Genomic DNA, 21,620 nt, shown 5'->3' with positions numbered 1-21,620 from the left:
AGCCGTGAAGGCCCAGAGGGTTGTGAGATGTCTAGGCTCCCACATTTTCTCTAGACAGTCGGTTCACAAATGGCGGTAAGGTTGTCCGCCTAACGCGTCGGCCACCCTTTACTCCCCAGGAAGATACTCATTTCTGTTAGAGGCTGAGACCTCAGGGGCATAGTGCTAATGGAAGGATGAGGTAAATCGAAAAAAAAAAATAATAAAAACTCATTGGGACTCGAACCTGCGACCTTCCGGCTTTTAGCATACTTCCTTAATCAATTACGCTACCGCATTGAATTGAGTATTATTTTTTAGGGAACAAGTGATCTTGGTAAATTTTTAGATGCTATACAGGATTTCATCTGGATGTAGGATTTGACATTTTTTTCAGGGGTGGTTATGAAGATATCTGTCTTCTGGGCTATAACGCCGTGTAGTCCGTTGAAAGTCAACCTATATTTCGGAGGTGTAAGTCGCCTCTTTTTTTCAGGGTTCAAGGATAAACGGAATAAGAAACCAAATTGATCCCTGTTTGCCACCTGCTTAACGCTGGTTTCTTACTCGGTTTATTCTTCGACCTTGAAGAATGAGACGACATGCTCTTCCGAAACGACTTTCAAGGGACTACACGGATTATATCCTAGAAGAGGAAATTCATCATCTGAATGGCGTGAGAAAACAAAAAGTGTTAGTGAAGACAGACTGTTGCAGGCCGAATTTCCGACTTGCACCCCTATAGTGTGACACAAACCGTTACTGCTGTGGTAATCTGCTTGATGGGAAGCCTATGCTTAGGGAGGTAATGCTTACTGTTTGAGCTGTTGTTGATGTAATAACAATAATAATTCAGATTCAACTGTTTATTTATTTACGTGCTTACTCAACAGCCGAAGGCTAATTATTAAGTAAGCAAGAGAAACAAAAACAAGAAACATATACACAAGCAAGGACAGAACAAAGCAAATATCGTTTAGACAATAACAAGAATTCAGTACGTTCAATCACGCTAACCATTATGCTGTGAAGAAAATATTGTATGTTGAAGGTACATGGGAAATTCGTTAAAATTCTGAGTCTAAGAACGCTTACTGGTGAACCTTGCGAGCCTTCTCATTCGTTCCTACAAATTCCCTAACATAATGTGAACATTTTTAGACGTGCGCATTTGGCTGTACACGCACACACTTTGATAATATACAGAATTATGTGCCTGGAATAGATACCGTGCGTTTAATACCACACACTTTTCGATCGATTAGTATGCCTGTCCCTGTAGCTTTTGCAATAAAGTGTGAAGGCCACACTCCAACAGCAGGATCAAAATGGCGATCAGAATACCAGACGCAAGAATCGTGAATATTGGCGCCATTGCTGTGAAAGTAATGCCGTAAGACGTTTTGTTTATTCTGGGCACGTCACTTTGCCAGTAGAGCTGACGTAGTCTGTGCAGCACGCCACTGAGCAACATATGTCTCAGGCTGGAACAACAGTAAATCCTTTTAATAGTACTATACATATTTATTATCATCATCATAATTATTATTAGTGGGATGAGACTGAGTCCACTTAGTACTGCGGCCACAGTTACTGGCCTATTGAACCGGCCCCAGACGATAGATGATGGTGACTGTAGAGCAGTCAGTAGAATGAAGATTGGTAAGGGAAACCGAAGTACATCTGCCTCCCCCCCCCACCCCCCGTGCCTATATCAACTAGCCGAATGTACTTTTTGTTAGCAAAACATTCGTTTGAACAGAATATCCATATGACTAAGAGGGTGTAGGGGGAACTACCCTGGAAGGGGGAAGCATAACGAATAGACGGAGATATGGAGTAAGGTCGATCGGTTGGACATCTTTCCGTGGCCTCAGTATAGTTTAAGCAGTCTGACAACCGACAGCGTCGTTAAATAAATAATAAAAAATCTGTCATATTTTATATTTATGACGATTTTATGAAGACATTGTTATACTTGATTTCTGTGACCGACTGACTGGGACTTGTCTTCCTTAGAAACTGAATTTTTCTTACTTGTGATTGAACAGGTTTTTATAAGGACTCCTTTTCTTGAGGGCCATTGATACGCTGCCAGGGAGAGTGGTGTGGGGTACCTTCTGAATGTTGCACGGTACGTCACCGCTCCGAAGCCTCATCAGCCACATGTCTGAAGTGACGAGTGCATACTTATCTTCTGCACACAGACGCACAAAGCCTTGCAGTGCGTTGTCATGGAAATGGTCTTTCTTTCTTGCTATTAGTTTAAGATACAGCGCTCTCATTACAGCGTTTCTTGATTCCTGTGAAAGAAATGTGGGTAAAGTTCCAAAAAGAAGTACGATGGTCATCTGACACTGTAGTCCGAAGACATTATAAGAGAAATAAATACTATTTCTGATAGTGAAATACTCGATTTGGGTTTTCTTAAAATAAACAGCACTGAAGTAATGAAATTGCTTACTTTGCTGAAAAAGATGATAAGGTTCATCGGGCATTTAGCATGCACGGGACAGAAGAGATATACACACAGAGTTTTGGTCGAAAAGCTGTTGGGAAGAGGCCCATCAGATGATCTAGGCGTAAGCGACAGAGTAATATTAAAGTGGATCTCGGAAGTTTGCGCCCTGGATTCATCTTAAATTAATACGGTTTTATGAAAGCGTCAGTAATAACTTAGATAAATGACTAGTGGCTTCTAATGAAGGAACCAGCTCCATGGATTTAGTTAGTGAGAAATATTAATGTGAATTTAAAGTGTCGTTTGCAGTCTCCATCACATATTTAACGTTACCGACTGTTGTGATTGAACTCAGTTTGTAATATTAGGGCTAATAGTAAGATATTTATTCCACTTTGTCATTGGAGAAACTGCTGAGTCTTGTCCCTGATTCGTCGCACGTGGAGCTTAGGTGAACCTTGTAACCACTGACGTAAGATGTAAAATGTTCAGGCATTCCTTTCAATGTTAATTGTACTGGTCCTTACACTGAAGTAAGATATTTCCGCGCCCTTTGTGACACCAAGTTTGTACGTTCCGTCTTCAAGCAAACCCTGGAAGCTGTTGAAGGGCAGTTCGCCTCTCTGCACCGTCAGGAAGGACACCAAGGCAGCAGAGTAGGCAGCGACAAGCACCAGACCCACTACATAGGACGTGAAGTACACGATGCGACAAGGCCAAGATCGTGGGATTGATTCTCGACCTGCAGACATATATATCTGTCAGTTCCAGCTGAGAAAATACTAAAAGTATTTCAGCAATGTTTGATGATGGGGCCTACATTAAATGTAAACAATTCTGTCTTGTGGGATTCCGTATTCCGTATTGAGGGGGTGGGTTTCCCCATGCACTTAGACCGGTTACTGGTCCATTGTGCGTCCCCCTTTAATTTCTACTGTCTCCATACCCTACCGGTACTGGTGCTTACTATCAGCCCCTTTCTGCCAGCGAGGTTCCAACCTCTTACTGGCAGTGGTATCTAATAGTTAGTCCCTTTCTGTCAGCGAGGTCGTCCCTCCTCTGGCAGGGGTTCCTAGTCCCTTTCTGAGTCTTGTGGGATACTGCAATTGCTGCCTGCTTCATGTTAGTTTCTTGGTTGGTTTATTTTCGACTCTGAAGATGGAGACGATATATTCTTTCTAAATGTCGGCAGATTTTCAACGAACTATACGGCATTTTATTCCACAAGATAGAACTCTTGATCTGTATCTTGTTTCGAACCGCATATAAATGAAAGTTTATATAACATATTTCAAAGGAAATACTTGAAATAGGAAATAGCAAGAGAGGAGCAAGAAAAGCAGTGACAGAAATTACAGGGAAGCAGAAAATTATTATGGTAGGTGACGGGCGACAAATTCGCGGAATGAAAGACGAGAAGATTGAGATATAATTTATCGCGATAGATAATTTTTGTTATAAATATTAATATTTCCATGTGAGTAAGTTTTAAAAAATGGTTCAAACACGTGATCACTATGTTTTGAATCTGTTCTATATAGTATTATCTGCTTGTTATTGATCACAAAAGAATATTAAAGAAAGTATAACATTTATATATTACCTTGACCACAAAAAGCTCCATATACGCAGTAAATTAACTCCCATAAATTCTCATCTTGTGAGTCAGTGTTCCCATAGTAACTTCTGAGTTTATGGGACGTGAGCAGTAACACGGTCAGGAAAATGATGGCTGCAACTATGGCAAACCATAGCTGCAGTTTGAATGGAGCGAGGAAGCTGCTCCAGTGTAACTCCAGTGTTTCCGTCTCACGGACGTATAGGTTAGTGCTGCACAAAAGTACGTACATCAGAAGCATTATGTTGGTCTTATTGTATGATTATTTGCGCTGTCTATAGAGATTAGAATAGATCACAAATCTCTTTTACAAATTTCAAATAAACAGTTTTAGAATTAACGTATTTGAAAAATTATATCCTTTCTTTTTTGAGCCCGTAAAAATTGCCGCCAATACGTAAACATGCCGAATGGTACCTAAGGGCTAACCGTGCCCACAGTCAAACATAGCCAGTAAAGGTAAAATTGACCTTGTGCTTAATTCTTACCACGTTTTTTTGTTCTAATTGTGGAAGCATCTGAAAGTAGCTCTTTTTCCATCATGACTATCATGGGCTTCTTCATTTTTATAAGAAATTCTGTGAAGAACTAATAGCATACTTTCCTTTAATACGAAACGGTCCAGAAAGAAAACGACTTGTTAAAAACTCCTTTATTGCTGGCTGCTTATTCGCTGCCGTGGGAGAGTGTTACCAAGCCATTGATTAGCAACAATAAAGAGATGCAGAGACAGACAGCAAGGTGATTTCATAAGCCTTCTTTTATTTTTTAAAGTGAGGAATATAGGTTAATTGCTGGTGATATGTCCAATACAAATAACATATATATAATACGTGAACTCAGAATAATAACATACTACGTATTATATGTGCTTTCTTGTGCTGAATGCCAGCAAAAGGAAGGCGTCATTGCGTGTCTGTGTTCATGTATCTGTTTCCGTCTTACCAAGGAAAATAACAATTGTATTAGAAAATATAAGTAGAATAAGAAGAGATGTAATTGGATGAAAAAGTGGGTTAAGAAATGGAATCCATTCGGTGCATCTAATGCATTCATTAGTAAGCCGGCCCCAGAAGACAATGTAACTCATACAAATTCTTAAGAATGTCAGTGAAAAAAAAAAAATATTAGTTGTGTTTCGGTCGAGATGGCAGATCAAACTTACTTGACTGGGAAAGCAATATTAGACCCATTAAAACCTAAAATCACATGCACTCACTTCCTGCCAGCTCCCAGTATTTAAACCATGCTCCATAAACCTCAGTACTTTTTGTATTTTCTGTCATAGTTTTTAGTTATCCACTATATTGTAGCGGCTATACGTCGCAAGAAGCCGCTAGTTTTTTAAATCCATTATAATTTAGCCCTGTACAAATCATCATTTCCTGCGCCAGTCCCTTTTATCTTCACATTTCATTTCATAATTTTTAAATCATAATTTATATATTTTTAACTCAATCACCTTAGCTCCTTATGTTTAGTTCTTCAGGCAATTTGGCCGTCCCTTCATCTACCACGTTTTTGTCACAATATTTGCTGCGTTCACTTTCTCTTAACCTTTTGTTTCTTCTTCGTACACTCCCAACATTTTTAAATCCCTTAATTGTTTTGCTACTTTTAAAACTTTCACATATCGTTAAGAAACCATAATATTTCAGACTGCTTCTCAGTAATATCCACAGAGGAAACCCAGTTTACTTCAAGAAAAGTAAAGAACCAATTTATAGAAAAATGGAACACATTTTGTCCAGGACAATTTTTCCTTATTAGTTACGGTTTGTGAGATGAAGCAACAAACAAAAGCAATCGTGTCAGAAACGTACATATTTTAATGAATTTAATCAATCATATTCGTAAGTACTTGTCTATCATTATTGGTATAAGAAAGTCCACCAGATTCATTCTGCTGGGGTACATTGTCAGCCCCCCAACAGCTGCATCCACTTCTCTTCTGGCAACTATTCCAACCATTCCAAACCATGTCCCATTCTCCGATTGCATGGCCCAATCCTCTTCTTTGGTTTCGACATACCTGGAGCTGGGGAACAGAAAAAGTGCACCGCTTGAGTCATAAAATGCATTATGTACTGAACCGATCTAAACCATTTCTCCGCCACTTTATTTCCTGGGTTGAATGAATAATCCGCGGGTTTATCTTCTGCGTTCTAAGTAATAAATTAAACGAGCCGCAGACCGGTGTAAACTAAACACTTATGCTAGCATGTAGAACCTAATGCCGCGCCATAGCTCAAGCGGTTAGTCGCTGGCTTCCCACAGCGGTGGCCCGAGTTAGATCCCGGGTCTGGTCAAGTGGGATTTGTGGTGGACAAATTGGCGCTGGGGCGGGTTTTCTCCAAGTACTTCGGTTTCCCCTGCCAATCTTCATTCCACCAATTGCTCCACAATCACCCTCACCTATCATCTGAGGCTGGTACAATAGGCCAGAAGTGGCCTCAGTACAAGGGACTTAGTCCCACCCCACTAGCAATAAAAAAAATATGTGGAACCTACAAGTCAAGGAAATTTTTTCTAATGAAAATTCAGGTGACTAGGTCTTGGAAATAACTTCCTAAACATTCAAGCAAAAATTTTATATGTTCGAAGCCAGTCATGTCATTAATCTCTTTTGACTTTCACCCCTTTATTTGCTGGTTTGTGCGAGTCTCACGGTTCTTCGTAATTAATTGTGATTAATTTACTGTGTCATGGGAGACATATGGAAGGTGGGGTTTGAGATCCCTGTTAGTAGGGTTGATGCAGTTCCTGGCAAGTAAGAGGCGCTAGAATAAACAAAAATGAGGAGAATGATTATTAACTCGGGGACGACACTCGAATGTACTTATTTCATACACCTGCAATCAACATATGAATAAGAGCGAATAGTTGCAAATTGAACACTTATGAAGTCAATCAGAATGCATGCATATGAATCCGAAGGCTCACGTTATTGACCTCTTGTCAACTAAAGTTTTATTTGGTAAATACGAGAAAACAGTGAACTGATGCTGCCATATTTGTCACAACTAAAACATACGAAACTTACGAGAAGTTCAGACGCTCTTCCAATGATCTCCAAATCTCGCCAAAAAACCCGGTGATTCCAAAAGTTCTGCCCTGCTTGTCTCTTTTCAGTGTCGTGGGAACATCCATCTGTTAGACGAAAACGTCATTGTATTTTACATGAAATAGATGTTTGCACTAAAATATAGAGACGAATTCTTAAGAAATACTTAATTAATAACAACGATGTTCGATACTACTAGTGCCTCATATGGAACAACTAGGGATAATATTAACATAGATACAGATAGGTCGCGGGTTCAAGTCCCGATGAGGTCATTGGATTTTTTCAGTACTAATAACCGACACTGTTAACCTAAAATAGCGTTCATCTTCGTTAGGTTCACAATCCAGCATCAGTATTATCCACTCTGCGATTAATTGCATCCCCATCTTCGTTAGAGCAAAGCTTGGTCGGGAACTAAGGAGATCTCACCTCCGACACTACCACTCGAAGTTGCAGGCCATGGAGATTCTTCCTCCGTTTGTAGAAACCGATGGTTCTCCATTGCAGGCCCTGCTGGAGGGACCAGTTCCCAACAATGTGCTCTTTCAGAGTGGATACCTTGCTGATATGGTACACCTCTTTCAGCTGCACAGTTCCATTCTTTAGACAGCGAGCCACCAGGAATTCACAGTCCAGAGGAATGAAAAGACGCTGAAAGATATCATCCATAGCGCCGGCTTCCGGTAAGAAGAGTATCCATTCTGCCATTGTCAATTGTACTGTTGCCAATACCTTGAAGATTACATAAAAGAAAATGTGAATTATAACATTGATCTGACAGATATTTCAAAGTTTATCATTCCCAGCTACACAAATCAGTGTTTCTATAGCAACGGGTTGTGGCTTATAGTAAAACACACTCTTTCGAAACACAGATCTGACTTCACAAAGTGAGATTTTATGAGCAGTGCGCAACCTCAGAACGGTTTTGTGCTTCTAAATGGCTGCTAGCTAGAGTGTAAAGAATTCAAAGCCTGCAAGCTCAATTTTAAAACACTACTGTTACATTACTTTCAATTTACGAATTATATTAAACATAAACTCTAAACGTAAAATTATCCTTATGATAATTAAGCACCACGATAAGAAGAATTATGCGGAATATAAATTCAATTTTTTTTTTTACCTCGATATTAGACGGAAGTGGGTAGTCAGCTTCACGCACTGGCCCCTTTTTCCAAGGGGAAATTACCACCATCATACCCATTGGATAGGAAGCTGAGTTGGCCCCACAGCCAGTCTGGATGTTATGGAGTACAGTAGAGTAGCCTATTGTACCAGCCCCGGATGATGATAAATTTGGAGCAGTCGGTGGAATAAGAAGTGACAGGGGAAATCTAAATACTAGGAGAAAACCTGCCCCACTGCCACTTTGTCCACAACAAATCCAACATGACCTGACCTGGTCTCGAACCCGGGCCGCTGCGGTGGGTAACCAGCGACTAACCGCCTGTGTTATGCACGGCTTAATATTAATAGTGCCACGTATCCTGGTAACGCGACAAGTTATTAACGGGTTCCGGATTAGATGAATCGATTTATTATACAATTTCACCAGGCGGAACTACAATTAGTTGTAACACAACTTACTGCAACTATTAACACTTCGCAACTACGAACAATGATAACACTCTAAAGGTTACTGTAACTAGACCACATAAAATTAAGACGTCACTTCTGACTTCTGCCTGTCTTCTGTCGTAATCTGTCTTATGTTAAGTCAAAGTCACTTTGCGACTGACGGCCAGTCAGTCATTAAGTCTTGGTGTTGATCACGCTCCTGGGCCTCATGACCAGATATTTATTACTGTTTGACAGCTACGGTTTTTTTTTTTGTGGACGACCTCTCTGACGAGAGGACGGGTATGTCTTTTATATATGCTGCTGGTCCTTGCCAGAGCAGTTTTTCTCGGGTCCGAGTCCCTTGGTATATTACCGTCTCTGTCTTATGTTGGTCAGTTCTCCACCTGAAGTAGGTTATGGTCGAACCGAGTGGAGATCACCTCATTCAACAGTAGAGTTCTCTCGTCCATAGCCGTTACTGTGCTTTAACAGGTTCGTTGTCGTTTGAGCAGCCTTTGCCTATCCGTTGTAACGGGAACGTCTCTGTGTGCATTGCCTAGTAATCGATGTGACCCTGTGTGAAATGCATTGGTCCTTCAGTCGTTTTCGTTGCTGTGGAAACGTGTTCCAACAATTCGCCGTCCTGCAGCGGCGCCTTCCATGTTGCCACGCGATTGTGCTCAGCGAAGCCCCGTCCAGCAGATTGACAGATCATAGCTTTCAGGCGTCATGTCACAATAGTCACCATCAATGGAATTATTAATGTTTCTATTTTTGTTATTAGACCCTAGCATGCACTTACCTCATGAACGAGCTGTTTATCCATTGGCAATACCACAAGCGGGGGACGATGATCCATAGAAAACTCCTCCAGAATTTTATTGAGAGCGTGTATCTTGAGTACTACAGTGTACACTCTCGCTTCTGTCAGCTGTTGTTTTAGCGTGTGCAGTCTCTTCAGAAGTATGAGTTCTGTAAAACAGTTTCAATTGCACTGAATTCTCTTGCATTAAAGGGAAATAAGTATTCACATTGAACAATACAATCTTCTGGGATATGTAGTCTGTTAGAAGCTTAGCGACATTTAGAACACGCGAAGTCTACTTTCATGATCGAGGACGACGACCAAACAAAAATCAAGCAGAATAATCCTTCGGAAATGTGGGTAAACTTCTACTATAACACACGGCGTCACATGCCAGAATATCATATTATCCATATTTATCTCAGTGAGAACTTCAGATCTCAGACAACTGGTTTCTTCTTCTTTAGATTACGGGTTAGACTCTCTGATTCAGAATTATATCCAATTGTTAAATGACAACTAGTCCTAATTAATTAATAATTCAGCTGCAAGGTCTCTATCCACAGAGGAAGATTGTGGATGTAGTTACTACAGGATTCTTACGATGGTGTATAACACATAGAGATATTGGATTTTCGGACTTTATCCATCGTCCTGGTTTTAAGATAACTAAGAAAAACACGACGTTTCGGAAACTGGATCTGTTTCCGTCCTCAGGTGAAGGAAAACACTTATTCTGTTGGGTCCCTTAGAAAGACTAGGTCCAGTGGTTGAGGTTAGTTCTTTCTAAGGGACGTAACAGAATAGGTGTTTTCCCTCACCTGAGGACGGAAACGGATCCAGTTTCGGAAACGTCGTGTTTTTCATAGTTATCTTAAAACCAGGACGATGGATAAAGTCCTAAAACGCAATATCTCTATGAAAAAAGTGGATATTTGACATGGGTCTAGCCAGTTGAACTAGATCCCGCAATCCAATTATTCTGGTAGTTTCGGCTCAAATTGCGATGCCATTGTGTGAGAAGTAGAACCCGTAATACGATACGCCATGGAGAAAGGATCTACCGGAGAGGGGATCAGGGCTTATCTTCTAGACTGTTTCTTCGTGATTTTGCACAAATTTCTTGTTGCAGATTTGATCATTCTGAAAGTAAATTTGTCCTTGTTCTTAACTTATTAAGCACTATTCATGACGGCGTATGGGGGAGTGGTTGTACAGAGCTACGTATTCTTGACTTAGGCACTAGTTTGAGGTGAGTGATCAGCTTCACGTCTCGGCCGTTTTACACCTGAGAAAGAACCCCTCCGGTACCCATTGATTAGGAGGCTCGTTGATCCCCAGGACCGGTCTGGAGGACGTGAAGAAGAGAAAAATCTTGCCCCTACTGGGATTCGAACTCCGATCCCTCGGAATTCCAGCCCGTAGACAGTCGCTATACCGACTGCGTTATCTCAGCTCCAAGATATTATTCTTAGGTTCAGAAAATGCTTCCCTTAGATTTCTCTAGACCGTCATCATCCATAAACTTGAATAGAGTTGGAAGAAATTACAGATAAATTAATGTAGAATTAATGACATGGAACAATTCTGGCACAATAAATAGTCTTTAGAAAGTCATTAAGCTTTTTCGGAGCAACGTGTAAAGAGCAGTTGTACGGGACCAACATGAAACGAAATGAAATTTGCTCGATATCTTTTAGTAAAGATCGGCAAAACATAATTTCGCAGAAATTCGTGGAGCAGACTCCAAAATTAACGAACGAACGGAAGGACATGACCTACCGAATATGAGTTCACTTTATGTGTTTTGTACAAAGAATGTATTGGCATAAACAGAAATTTCAAGTGTACTGATACATCGGTACGATACTACGCCTAGGAAAGAAGCCTTCGAGGTAGATATGAATCCGACGTATTCATATATGTTATATACGAGTATATATATAATTTTTAACATAGAAGTATTCTTACTTATTATAAAGCACGGAAAGTTGAAACATTATCGAACATTTGGAGAAGAATTTCAGGCATTTAGGAAGAAATAAATATGTAAATAGCTATAAAAATTGTGTACTAAAGATTAAAGCATTAAACCCATCGAAAGATTCTCGAATAAACCCAGTTGAGTAGCTGAGAAATTGTGGTATTTGCAGCGTCATAAATTGTAGACCGTGTATAAAAGCCCAGCGCTAACTAGGATGTCCAGAGAACATCCACAATTCAAAGCTGTGGAAGTATTCAGAGATCAACCGGAGGGCGACAGTCAGTTTCGAGCTTTCCTGAAAACAAATTTTCATTATTGACAGCGTATATATTCAGTGACATGGTGATTTGTTTTGTAGAGTAAAGGATCAATGGAGAGTCACCCTTCAAGGCTCTAATTAGAGATTGGAATTGTTTATTTCGATTGTAATTGCATTTAAGACCATTCAAAATAATGTCCGACTGGTTATTAAAAGCTATGAGATTGACCACCAGGGGATAGTGTATTGTCGAAAATAATTTCTCATCCTTAATAGCGAGAACTTTCAGTGAAATAGTGATGTAAATTATACAGTGGTGGAGGTGTTATCTGTGCAGCTTGTAACTATGATGGGACTGGTTACATCCAAGCCTTGGTACACAAGTGGAGGAAGTTGTAGATGGAAGTTGTATAATGTGTATACACGACTAGGAAAGAATTCACTTTAGGGCCCGGAATATGCAGGTGTTTCACGACTTTAGGGCATAACTGCAGGAGGTGATTTCCTGGTCTTTGTGATCAACAAAGTTCATATAAACATGTGTCCGGTTTTGGACGGTTACGTAATTATGACCGTCTTTTACATTCCCGTACACGCCCTCGTGTGAACCGCGTCTCTCATTATATATTAATATGAGTAAGAAGATACGATTTAATTTCTGGAGAACAAGAATTCAATGTCAATATAGATACATCCCGTAATATCTTTGTAGGTTATAATTGCTTATGTTTATTCGAAATATTGTAACACCGGAATTTCGACCATTGCCAATAACTTACGGAGTTGGGTGATTAATCACGGTGTTTATATAATGCAAGTGTAAACGACATACAGTATTTAAAATTGAATTCAGTTAGGCATTTGTGATCAATTTCAGAAACCTAAACCGAATAGACGATCCGATATCGATATGAAAGCCTCCCATATCGATACGGAATTCTATATTGATCTGCGTGCTTGTAGTGAATATGAGTGTACTACACACTACTTCTACCATATATGTGTTCTCTTTACAAATTACGCAGTTTCTAGCCTGTGGTGTGTGACTAAAGAATAAGAAAGACCTTGCCCTAACATCATCGGCATTTGATACTGTGATAATGCCTTAAAACTTTATTTTTTATTTACAGGTTTATAGCATAGGCTAGACTATTCTCACTAAAGTTTTTTCATGGGTTTCCTTGGCCTTTACCAGGATATTGTCATATTGTCATATTGTCATGACTTCTGCGTTCGAAATCCATATTATTCATTATCACTCTCCCCTCTCCTTTAGTAACATATGGTTTGAGATAGTATGAATGAATAGATATGAACACCATAGCAACAAATATCAGATATTAATATACTTACGCCCCTCGTTGTTCATAAATTCGTAGAGTAATATGACGAAAGTGGAGTGGAGTTTTTGGTAAATTTCTTTGACGACTTGCGCAATGGACTGTAAAGGAATCATAATTGATTCATTATTGTTACCTACAATTACAGTTGGTAACATGAATACTGTAATCCACGTCACGAGAGCCATTTGCTTGACACACTAATGTACTTGAACTTGCTCTGAGAAGGAGCGAGCCACAGCGTGATGTTTACACGCTTGTCAGTCTGTCGTATTATAATACTTATATACGTATCCAATCTTCTTTATCATTTTATCAAGGGTTGGCCAAGTGCATGAAGTCCTGTATCACATATATGTTACGATCTGACCGAGTAGATTAGTTCATTGGTGGAAAAACTTATTTTAATATGGAATGGACTTGGTTGAAATTTCGATCGCTGGAGGCTGTTCTGACAGATGTACTTCGATGTAAATATTCTGAATAAATGGAATTACTTGTATGTAATAGATTCGAAAGAAAACGGAGAATAACATGAATGTAAGGAAAATATCTACATATATTTATACAAAAATTGAATTTACTTATAAAATAAAACAGCAGACGAAACAAACACACTTTTCAAAATAGCCACAACACGTAACATCATGTATGCGCCTACCAATGGAGTTAATATTGTACAAACCCACACCCCGCATCACCTGAACAGCCTTCGATCCAACACACACTGCCAATGAGCTGATCTAAGTATGAAATATCTCTGTTATTAGTTACGAATATTGGACATCATATGATAAATATTACAATATCTTTCCTTTGTTAAAATTTTAGACATTTAAGAAGCAACAACAAAAATATATCAATCATATGCAATATAAAATAAGAAACTATCTACCAATAATATTTAAAATCTACAATTTTAACTTATTTTATCGGCATGGCTTTATAACTTATTGTGCTAAGATCCTTAGAAATTTTAAAGCCTCTGAAGATAGACCCGAAGGGCCGAAACATGTAAGGCCATATAAATAACTGGATTATTAAAAATATAACTTGTTTACATTGGACTGCTTGTCATTCCAATGTGTACAAAGATAATGGCAGATATGTCTCAAGTGAAATATTTTGAATTCATATTTCGACTCAGATATGTTTTGTCCGTTTACATTTATTTCATTATTCTTCTTCTCCATTATCTCACTGGACTCGATATACTGACCATTAATATAATATTTCTATTAATTGACACGATAAGTATATCCATTCTGCCACTGCTTTTGAATTAAAAGCCAAATTTGACGGTGCAGTCTGTTATGGTTCCACAATCGTTAAATTAAATTACATTCTCTAGGAAATAAATATATTTGCAGGCTGGGCAGTATACGACTGGCTGGCCAGTGTGCGGGAAATAATATTCAACCAACGGTATATTAATAGAGTACTGCAAGTTCGTGTGTACTTGAAATACGTATACTCAATTCTTTCTTAGCCTGTATAATTAGTCTTGTAACTGACGCATTAGGTTCAAAGAGCGCTTCTTAATTCAACAGTCTGACCGTAAATCTTGTATAAAGTAGTAAACTTGACACATTATCCTGCTTTATTAACTTAAAATCGTAAGATGGAAATACAAGTGAAAAGTACTAAAAATTATTCGATGTTAGAAATAAACTCTTGAAATGCTTTACATTTATCCGAATTGTGTTGGTGTTATTTCGCATCAGAATAACAATATTTATCTAAACCCCAGAGATTGTGAAGTACTTTACATCAAACGAGAAAATAAATGTTACCTACAATTAACTTCCTTATGATATTTAATTTTACAACGAACGTAGATTTTCCAACGTAATTTTAGTCTGCTTGTGCAGTTTACATCTGCGGGAAATGTAAAGCCAAAAGGGGAAATGTATTGTTTAGGATTTTTATGTTATAATGAAGTGACTGAAGACTTTATTATTGTGATGCTGAGTCCTTCTGCGGGGAAAATTGTAAGGACACTCCACAGAGTATGATAAGACAGGATAACAAAAGAGGCTCCTTCCTGGACAAATTGAAGAGACATGAAATTAAAACTGTCAGAATGTTTAGACCCAGATGAGACTAAAGGTACCTTCCGCTTTCATCTTATACCCTAAAACTGAGCCATTTGGTTCCTCTGAAACGTTAATAACGACAAGCGAAAATACACAGTGCCACAACCCAGAAAAAGATCGTCTAAAATTTACACGTTCCGTGTATAAGCTATGGACACCCTTTTTTCCATAATATTTTACAAGCTAAAGAAAGGCTTCATACACAGCCACACGTATGGATGACAGGAGACAAGTTTATTCTGTATGGGGTACATGCGCTTAAACCTGTCATGGAGGTAACAGCTTTCGAATAATATTAGTATTATGGCAACTAATGCAACACATTAGTGCAATGAGAAACTAATATTCGATATCCAAACTCACCATTCTGTTAGAAACATTCCATGCTAGAAAATAAAATAGAACACTTAGCTAACTAGTCTTCTAATTATAGCAGGCATTTTTGAAGCTCACTTCTGTCATTCCACATATATATGAATTCTTTGCTAGCCTGTAGCTGTAAATTTGTAAGAAAATGAAAAAAATATTCGAGGAAGAATATACAAAACGTACACATTCCCCGTGAAATTCTACTGGTATGAACTTCAGGCGGAGTTCAATTCAGTAATGTTCTTAATTTATTTACATGCTTTTAATACGCCTAAGATCAATTTTAAAATAAACAGGAGATACGGAAGAAAAGAAAATAACATACGTGTATATGCACAAAAATAGGAAACAAACTATTTTTATTATTTAGACAGCAATATTTTTATTAGTGCCCTCATGCCAATCATTATGAAGTATGAAGAGAAAAAAACACATACATACACTAATCTATAATACAATTACTGTTATAATAATTACGTCAGACGATGGAATCGGGTATGGCAGGGGCCGGAGATGTAGCTGAGTAGGAGAAACCTAGAGTGAGGATACACTAACAGTAAAAGTAACGAGAGATCAAGGATTGTCTGAAGGAGCTGCGGAAAGCAACGAGACTGAAATTTGTTGAGAAGTATCCTTACAGTGTCGGATATCGGTAAGAACAAGAAAAGATATCTCACCAGCTTCGGGGAACTTATCTCAGAAACATGAAGAAGATTGGAAACCGTGGTCTTGCAGTCTATTATACAGAATTTCCAATGTCTTTATTTTCAGATTATTGCGTTTACTTAAGAGTAATTTATAAATGACATTTCAGCAAATTACGAAATGTATTAGGTCTACAAAAGCTAAAAATATTGGTATTCCAAAGGTATAATAGTTTTAAATATAAAAATAAAACCAAATCTGTGAAACAGTTTATGTCGATTATGTAATTATTTATGTAAAAATCAACATGGTGAACTAAGATTACGCAGAGGTGCCTCACATCGAATTTGACCAAAATTTGATATTTTCATGGCTTCAAGAATAAGTCATATATAAAAAAATTTATTAAAGTCCGTTGCAACACAGCAACTATATGGTCGAGGTCAATATAATCTTAGCTACATGTTTCGGCGACATCCTCTATCCGCAGATTTGGCACCGAACTTCGATGACAAGCAGCTGCCACTTGGTCCGTATAGCTGGCTTGAGGACTAAAATAACGGAGTGATTTAGAATGAAAATTTGGAAATTCAAATCCCTGTCCCGGCCGAAAAGTAAACGGTAACAAGAGCACATACATTTCCTTAAATTTTTTTTTTGTGTTTATGATTAAACAATATTATTATAACTAATATAATAATAATTAAAGACTGTTTATTACAAGAATTCAATCTTCTTGGATGTAGTGCCGTGTAGATATTGTATAAACCGACGTTTCGGAGGAACGTATCGCCTCCATCTTCAGGGTAGATAAACAAAAGAAATATCAGCGAGCCAGGAACCAGCGTGAGTAGGTGGCCGAAGTCAAGAATGATGTAGCTATATATCCGTTTCCTCGTTTGTCTTTATGGCGTTGTGCGTAATTAATTAAGCATCGGCAAATATACGTTTACCTTTCTCATTGTAGATTGGACTGAGTGGTCAACTACATGCCATATTCCTCTTGACTGTAAAGAACAGAGCATATAAGTTCTATTCTTATTTTGCATATTTCAGTTTTCTTTTATGTCTGAAGATGAGTTTGGTCCGCCGTGGGGGAAACTGCACGTATATTGAAATAGAAATGTAACCTTGCACGGAGTAGGGCATGAATTCGACGTGAAATTGAGTTGTCTGCACTTAATTCAATTCCAAACGATCATATTTAAATGCCATAGATATTCTTCTTAATGGTTAAAAGTAAAAATGTTAATTTGTTCCTGTGCTTAATTAGTTCAACTCTGTACCTTGAAATCACATGAGCAGTGGAGGTAAAGTTCCACCTTTCTTCACCTCGACACTAGATGGAGGTAAGTGATCAGCTATAAGCTCCTACCACCTTACCTCCGGTACCTATTGGATAGGAGGCTGAATGGGCCCTTATGTCGGTCTGGACGCTGTGGCTAAGAGGAAAAGTTTCAATACTGGTTGCAGCATATAATTACCCGAAAAGGTAAATAAAACAATAGTTCCAGTAGAGAAGTGGTGAGATGCTTCACAGGTGTTTCAGAGGGGCATCTTAAGATTTAGGTAATTCAGGCTACATATTTAATGACGTGAAGTAGAATAATATTTTAATATTTCAGCTATAATATTTACATCAGTAACAAACGATGAACTTGATGAATTGGCCGTGCAAGTTTGTAAGCAAATATTTGAAAAATATGTGCCCTCGAAATTAGGCTACCTCTCCAGTCTTTTTTTTATATTAGTCAATGAATGGGCAAAGACAAGTGTAGTATCCACTTGTAGTCGCCTAACGTCAAGGGATTGTTCCATTCCTGTAATCCAAGAGCTCTTCTATATTGGTGACCTCCTTTAAGACATGCTGACACTATAAGGTTTTGCAGTTCATACACCAGAACATATAGACTGTTACCATTCTTAGCACATTGAGAGCTTCATTTTGTAATTATCTGCGACCAGTGGTAAATTGTTGATGTTACTGTTTGTGCATTCAAATTCTCAGATTACATTACTAAGCGAGATATTGCAAGTGTTTGTGTGTATTGAACATATTTCTTCCTTGTGTGTGTGTGTGTGAAATCCTGACCACGAGAAAATGAGGGTATCTTCAGACAGAATGCGACAAAACCATTTGTGGCAAATATTGCTAGACAGAAAAATTTGTAGTAACGCTGGAAAACAAAGGCACATCCGTTAAGCAGACTGATTTTGAATTAGCATTAAATGCATTTTGTCTCTTTGAAATATTCTAAAACGGACTGAAAATCAATTAAATTTTAGACGTAACCTAAGTATTTATATCAAAAGTATTTTTTTGTCTTTAACATCCGACACGCAAACATTTTCAAGTTATATAACAGGAGATTTCTTCCCCTTTCATATATCAGGAACATTGTGGCCACTAAGACACCGCTCATCAGAATGATGAATATTGGGGACACGGTCTTCATGTCGACTTCGAATATTTGTTCCTCTGGATCATGCAAATCTCTGTACCAATATAACTCACGAATTCGGTTCAGCTCTCCATTGTATTTCATTTCTTGTATGCTGTAACAGAGAAAAAATTAGTGAGATAACATTAGGGATAAGTTAATGTAGTTCGAGTCTGTATAGGAACGTTAAATACCATAGTGATTTTGTAAGCATGGACTGAGAAAATTTCATTTCTTATCTACAAAATGAATAGCCTTCCATGGTCCATTAAGGTGGAGCGACCAGGACGTCGCCACGAGGTCTATACAAACAGAAATACAATCCACAAATTTCAATGAAACTTTTGCTCCTCTGATATTGCAGAAAGCTAATTTACACTTATAGTCCTTATACTTATGGCCCCCAAGTTGGGGGTTGGATGCAAGGTTGACGAACGGGCTCCATAAAATGTTATTGTTGCGAAATCTCAAGAGCGAAAACCAAATGGTCTAATTGAAGGCACTTCTGGCAGAATCTTCTATGGAAAGCTATGGCTCGAAATGGATGTTTTACCAGTGATGATGATGATGATGATGACGATGTCATAGTAGTATTGTTATTACGGGTGTTAACAAATTTGACAGATGGTTTTCAATATAAGAATGTTAAATATTAATTCTATTTTAATGTTATAAATTATAAACTTTTTCAAAGTACGTATCGAACTGCAACACAAAGGCGTGTCAGTAACACTCATTTGGGAAGCCACATTGTGTTCAATATGTTGATGTATTAGTTTCTGTATACGCTTCTGCAACATGTAAATAAGGAGTATAAACATCCCAGAGACAATAACATACTAACTAGTAGTTCAGAATATCTTTGTATGGGCTTCCTTTCTTGACGATAAGGCAGAGTGTGTCCGCTTCAGCAGACTGAGGAAGAGATATGATTCTGCAACCTATTCTCCTACGCCCCTCAGCGTATTCCACGACGTATGTAGATGTTAAGTAGACAAACTTGGGATTAGAACAGAGTGTCTGTAGGCCTTCCAGTGGAGTGGGAAGTGAGCTTTCTATAGGAGCGATCATCTTTGTATAAACTGTTCTTGCAAAATCTGTTGGTGAATTCTGAAATACACAAAAGATATTAAAATTTATATAATGAAATACGTATTATTCACTTTAGTTCAATTATGTATTTATTGATTTATGTAATTATCAACAGCTCAAAAGCTAATTAATGATGTGATAATAATAATAATAATACCTTCTATCTTGTTCAGGACACTCGAGCCTAGATAATGAAAAAATACGGCTACAATTTAGTTTTATGCATTACATATTAGTAATGGAATCTAATTACAATACATATTATCCACGTACATTCCATTTTGATTTAGAATATGCTGTCGGAGAGAGACAGGAATGACAGAGAAAAAATACCCCAAATTGTGTTGGCGTATAAGTCATTGTGTTTCATTTTGACATCTGTTAGTTGGGAGGGAATAGAAATGTAGTGAAAAGGAAACACACGACTGTTTTACAAGCTAGAAAAGAAATCAGTTCAGAACTGAACATATATGAAATTGATGTTGTGGGTATGCCACAAAACCAGAACAAACGTACACTATTTTTATTATTTTTGACATTAATATATTTTTCTTATTGCTAGTGGGGTGGGACTAAGTCCCTTGTACTGCGGCCACTTCTGGCCTATTATACCAGCCCAGAATGATAGGGGAGGGTGATTGTGGAGCATTTGGTGGAATAAAGATTGGCAGGGGAAACCGAAGTACTCGGAGAAAACCTGCCCCAGCGCCACTTTGTCCACCACAAATTCCACTTTACCAGACCCGGGATCGAACCTGGGCCGCCGCTGTGGGAAGTCAGCGACTAACCGCTTGAGTTATGGCGCGGCCTGACATTAATATAAGAAAAGTGTCTCCTTGCGAAAAAACCTGTGCACCCCATGGTTAATGTTAAGAACTAATCTCTGCATCCTTCTCTTTCGCCTAAATAATTAAATTTCGAGGTGTTTATGGAGTAACAAATCTTTGTTTGGATATACACGGTGTGTCCAGGATCCGTTAAGACTCATTTTTTGAAATTTTGACCTGCAGTGCCATCTGTTAGCGAGTTGTGGCGCTAAGATTCTTGAAGTTTCAGCTGTGGCTGTCTATAATTTCAAAGCTCAAGCATCGCTGCATCATGTGTTCTGATCTTGAATGTAACAGTACTGTTCTGACGCTCGTCGGAAAATGGCGGTTGAACAGAGAGCCGACATCAACTTTTGTTTGAAGTTAGGCAAAACAGCCGGAGAAGCGTACAAAATGATGAAAAGTGTGTACGGTAGTGATTGTTTGAGTCGCTCGAACATTTTTCCATGGTATGCTGTATTTCGTGACGTCAGGGAGGGCATTGAAGACGCTCCACGTGCATCAAAGCCGAGAACAAGACGCATTGAAGAAAATATGAAAGAAGTGACCGAAATCCTTGCATCACACAGATGTGTTTCTGCAAGACTCATCGAGGAGCTTTTGGGAATACCAAAAAGTACTGTGGATCAAATTTTGACGGAGGATTTGGGCAAACGGAAGGTCTGGGCGTGGTTTGTACCGCACGTGCTGTCAGGCGATGAAAAACATGCCAGAGTGGAACACTGCAAAGGCATGTTATGGTCGGCCCTAAGTGATACATTTAAAAAATCGATTGTTACTGGTAACGAGACATGTTTTTTTTTTTCAATATGAGCCTGTCATAAAGCTGCAGACTGCAGCGTGGTTGAGCCCAAAGAAGCCGAAACCAAAGAAAGTGCGCATGCAGAAGAGTCGAGTATAGACACTGCTAACCGTTTTCTTCGATTCCAAAGGAATCATTATAAGGAATCTCTGCCAGAAGGTCAAACAGTGAAATCTGATTATTATCTCGGGGTCCTCAATAATTTTGAGGGAGAATTCTTCGAATTCGACCTGAATATCGAGAGCAAGTTTCATGGTCGCTCCTCCACGACA

The 21,620-nt window shown here is 38.6% G+C and overlaps 2 protein-coding genes across 2 annotated transcripts in view; one reads left to right on the top strand and one right to left on the bottom strand.

The window, feature by feature from the left end:
• Positions 1-921: 921 nt before the first annotated feature.
• Positions 922-4,145, bottom strand: LOC117282578 (glutamate receptor ionotropic, delta-2-like). Its single transcript, XM_033752801.1, has 4 exons — positions 4,044-4,145; positions 2,968-3,182; positions 2,017-2,282; positions 922-1,463 (listed from the first exon to the last, which is right to left on the bottom strand). Exons 3-4 carry the CDS (start codon positions 2,262-2,264, stop codon positions 1,241-1,243), a joined length of 471 nt encoding a protein of 156 aa, XP_033608692.1. The 5' UTR covers positions 2,265-2,282; positions 2,968-3,182; positions 4,044-4,145; the 3' UTR covers positions 922-1,240.
• Positions 4,146-4,211: 66 nt separating this feature from the next.
• The window catches only part of LOC111867771 (nucleolar pre-ribosomal-associated protein 1), a 77,664-nt gene continuing 60,255 nt past the window's right edge, over positions 4,212-21,620 (top strand). The window contains exons 1-2 of the mRNA XM_023857919.2: positions 4,212-4,280; positions 7,633-7,808. The gene's annotated coding sequence lies outside the window, so the exon portion shown is untranslated. The remainder of the gene's footprint in view (positions 4,281-7,632; positions 7,809-21,620) is intronic.

This window comes from Cryptotermes secundus, unplaced genomic scaffold (assembly GCF_002891405.2).
Source record: "Cryptotermes secundus unplaced genomic scaffold, Csec_1.0 scaffold116, whole genome shotgun sequence".
Taxonomy (NCBI): Eukaryota; Metazoa; Arthropoda; class Insecta; order Blattodea; family Kalotermitidae; genus Cryptotermes; species Cryptotermes secundus.
The sequence above is the reverse complement of the archived record's forward strand: the minus strand, read 5'-3'. Positions and strand labels throughout refer to the sequence as shown.

Excerpts from the sequence above, each read along its gene's own strand:
- LOC117282578 (XM_033752801.1), bottom strand. The coding sequence starts at position 2,264 with ATGAGAGCGCTGTATCTTAAACTAATAGCAAGAAAGAAAGACCATTTC. Across the intron at positions 1,464-2,016 it reads AAAAACCTGTTCAATCACAA|CCTGAGACATATGTTGCTCA; the intron begins GTAAGAAAAATT and ends CTGTTGTTCCAG.